The sequence below is a fragment of the Zea mays genome, chromosome 1 (assembly GCF_902167145.1).
Source record: "Zea mays cultivar B73 chromosome 1, Zm-B73-REFERENCE-NAM-5.0, whole genome shotgun sequence".
NCBI lineage: Eukaryota > Viridiplantae > Streptophyta > Magnoliopsida > Poales > Poaceae > Zea > Zea mays.
This window is the reverse complement of record NC_050096.1, coordinates 22,256,919-22,260,334: the sequence shown is the minus strand read 5'-3', so window position 1 is coordinate 22,260,334 and position 3,416 is coordinate 22,256,919. Positions and strand designations below refer to the sequence as shown.

The window sequence follows — 3,416 nt, the reverse complement described above, 5'->3', positions numbered from 1 at the left end:
TACGGAGGCCGATCCAACGACCAGGACTCTAAAGGGGGCTGATTCAACAGTTGGAGAGGAATTGTGTTGGGCCCAAACCAGCAATGTGGGCCGAAGTGTCGGCCCAAACATGATAGACGCGTCGGACTAAGCTGGCACATGCATGATGCAATGCGGGCTAGAGACTAGGCTAGTGTTAAGCTTCTTTGGACCATCTAGCGGGTCTGGACCATCTAGCCATCTATATCTATATGCGTAGACATAGCGTATACATAAGTATATAACAAAAGCTAAAATATATTATAGTTTAGAATGAGAGTATCATTTTAGAACTTAAAATGGTGAGCAGGTCATGCGAGTATTTTTCGTGGAGGTTCATGGTTGCCTATAAAAGTGGTTCGTGATAGCCGATTGTCATTCAGAGTTGAATCTTACATATGAATTCAGAAACAACAAACGGAACACAAAATTAAAGAATTTGTATATGTGTGTTGTCAATGAACATCGGCCATATCTTCACATTGGCGTAGATCATTGTTGTGGTGGAGATATCTTGAGATCTAGGCCAACATTGACCCCGTTGTAGGCGATCGGAGCAAACATCCACATATCATCCGAGCTCAACAGCTGCGCATAACGAAAAAGGTCTTGAATACTAGTACATGAAATTTCAGCCAACAAGGTTTTGACAAGTGGCTAGAATTTTGAAAGAACCAACCTTGATCTGGAGCTGCAAGAACTTGACGTATTGGACTGCTTCTTCGAGCATCGTGCTAATATCTACCTGAAAACCATGGCCGTACATACGTTAGAACGACTCGTTATCCTGGCCTTTTCAGCGTTAAAAGAAACTATTGTGAGTTATTTAATTTGCTCGTCTTTAGCCACTGGTTAACTTGCCTTGGTTCCATTCGGGACAAGATTCTGCAATACTTTCAGACGCTCATTGATCCGCTCTCTCCTTTTCTGCATCGCCAAAAGCACGAAAACTTCATATCTAGTTTCAGGCAGCAGCAAGCAAGTGCATGGAACTGTGTAGCATCATCGCGGCCACCGAACGAATTTCTCCTTACCCTGGCGTAGAGGCTTTGCGGATCGGTGGTGGCCCCACGTCCGGCCCTGGCCTTCCCACATGCCGACGACGACGACTTCTTGGATGCCGAGCTCACATTGCCGCACGCAATCATCTCCAGCGAGTCGTCGTCGTCAGACAGGTAGTCGTTAGAGCACTGCTGCTGTTGTTTAGCGTTGCCGCCGTCGTCGCCGTAGCTCTCCTCCTGGTTTCCTCGGCTGCACGCGCCTTTCTGCGCCGTCTTGCGCTTCTTCTGTGCTTGCTACATCATGCGGAACGAACACTCCTTCCGTCAGGCATCTGGTCCATCCAGTGCACTGAAATGTCCTACGATCACGAGTTCATGGCATGGCGCACTTACCGGTACTGCGGCAGATCGAGATTTCTTCTTTGGAACGGTGCACGTGGCGCTCTCGTCCTTCTGATTCTCCAGCTTCCTCTTGCACACCGCCGGCGTGTTGCCACCGCCGCGGCCGTAGCAGGTCCCCTCGCCGCCCTGGTACTCAAAGTCGAGGTTCAGATCAAGCATCTGCTCCTCCGGCACGAAGAAGTCGCCGGTCATCGTGAACGTGTTGCTGCCGTAGTAACCATGGTCGTAGAAGCTTGCGCCGGGGTTGGGTTGCTGCGTCTGCATGTAGTACGGGCACGCCGTCGAGCTGTAGTACTGGTCAGCTTCTTGGCCAGGCCAGGACATGGCCGTCGGCGTTGTCTGCTTCTGCTCGTTGCCAGAGTACTGCACGCCGAGCAGCTGGACCATTGCCTCGGAGTCCTCCACGGCGACTGACGGATCAAACGAGTGCCAGTGCCAGCTCGCCTCGGAGGACTCCATTGTTTTTCCTTTATTTACGGTACTAGTTGCTTAGTTGGTATGATGGCCAAGCTACTGGTAAATGGGGACGGGCGAGTCTGAATTTATAGTAGCAAGCTAACAGCACTACTAGCACAGGGCAGAATTTCTAGTTTTCAGTTCATTCAGTTATTAAGGGAATGTTCCCGCGTACAAGTCTGACCATTTGCGCCTTCAACATCAGACTGGCGGGTTGTTTAATTCGAAGCACTTCCAGTTGGAGATGCCATCTAGACAGCTCAATAACACGGCTAAAAAAATCGCACAACGATGCAATAGGAAAATGAGACGCAAAATTCAGATAAAAATATGTGGGGGCAATTGACGAAATGGGCCCAATGAGGAATCCTGAGAATCCAGGTAATAACATGAACAATAATTAGCTGCAATAGGGATGAATGATTAGGTGATTTGTAGAGTAATGTACAGTGGTAAAGAGTCGTTTGCATTGGACGACAAAAACAAGAGGCATGGATGGTAGGACTGTGGTTGGGGAATAAAGAACGAGGTGGTCGTGAAGAAGTCGGCGAGATCGTGGAGAAGAGTTCTTTGCCAGTATAATTTCACAAGGAGATAATTTGTTGCTTCATATCATTGATTCTGATCTTTGCCTTCCACATAGGGACTTCAATTCACAACTGACTCTTATTTTATGTGTTTCACTAGTTTATTGGCGGAAGCTTAGAGTTAGTTTGGAAACTCAAATCTACTTTGAGATTGAAGAGAATTAGAGAGTAAATTAGTTCATTTCTATCTCAGTCCTCTACAATCCCGAAAGGGATTTAAGGTTACTAAAGTAGCCCTTAGAGTGACTAGAGGCATCATTGTATTGTCTTCGATTAGTTGGTAAACATCTGATACTTTCTTCATTGGTGCGTGTGTTCATTATTTGGTTTCCTTGTTTCAAGTTATGGTAACAGACTTCACAACAACAATCTAAACAATTTTTTGTTGGCCAAAAGCCGAGAGAATAAGGGTATATATACCGACGAAAATTAGCTAATTTCCATCGGTATAATCTTGTTTTTTATCAATCTGACTCTTTCAAAATAAGAGACGAAAATTAGCTAATTTTTGTTCAGTGGTCGATATATGAAAAGTATCATTTTTGTTGGTTTTCCCTCGCGGACGGAAATTACATAAATCTTGATGTTTCTCATTAAAAAATTAGCCTGCATTTCTATAGGTTTCTATGTGCGAGGCAACAGAACTTATTTTATGTGCAAGTCGACAGATATCCTCCTAATTTCCCTCGGCTATAGCATAACGATGAAAATTAGGTCTGAAGGGTTTCACTTCAAAAATTATAGATTCACCATGAAAAATTATTTTGATGTTTTTTTTAGTTTCACCATAAAACAACTTTGATAAATTGGTAAAGCGGATTTCAAAAATGTTTGGCTTGCATATAGACTCCAACTTCTATAATACAATTAATTCTTGTGAGTTTCCTTAATTACCCTTAATGATTAGTGGATGGAAAAAGAGACATGAATCGGTAGGTCGTGTAACCAATAA

The 3,416-nt window shown here is 44.5% G+C and overlaps 1 protein-coding gene across 1 annotated transcript; it reads right to left on the bottom strand.

The window, feature by feature from the left end:
- Positions 1 to 320: 320 nt before the first annotated feature.
- Positions 321 to 1,919, bottom strand: LOC103644494 (transcription factor bHLH84). Its single transcript, XM_008667690.2, has 5 exons — positions 1,413 to 1,919; positions 1,053 to 1,313; positions 880 to 945; positions 698 to 763; positions 321 to 606 (listed from the first exon to the last, which is right to left on the bottom strand). Exons 1-5 carry the CDS (start codon positions 1,878 to 1,880, stop codon positions 511 to 513), a joined length of 957 nt encoding a protein of 318 aa, XP_008665912.1. The 5' UTR covers positions 1,881 to 1,919; the 3' UTR covers positions 321 to 510.
- Positions 1,920 to 3,416: the final 1,497 nt, after the last annotated feature.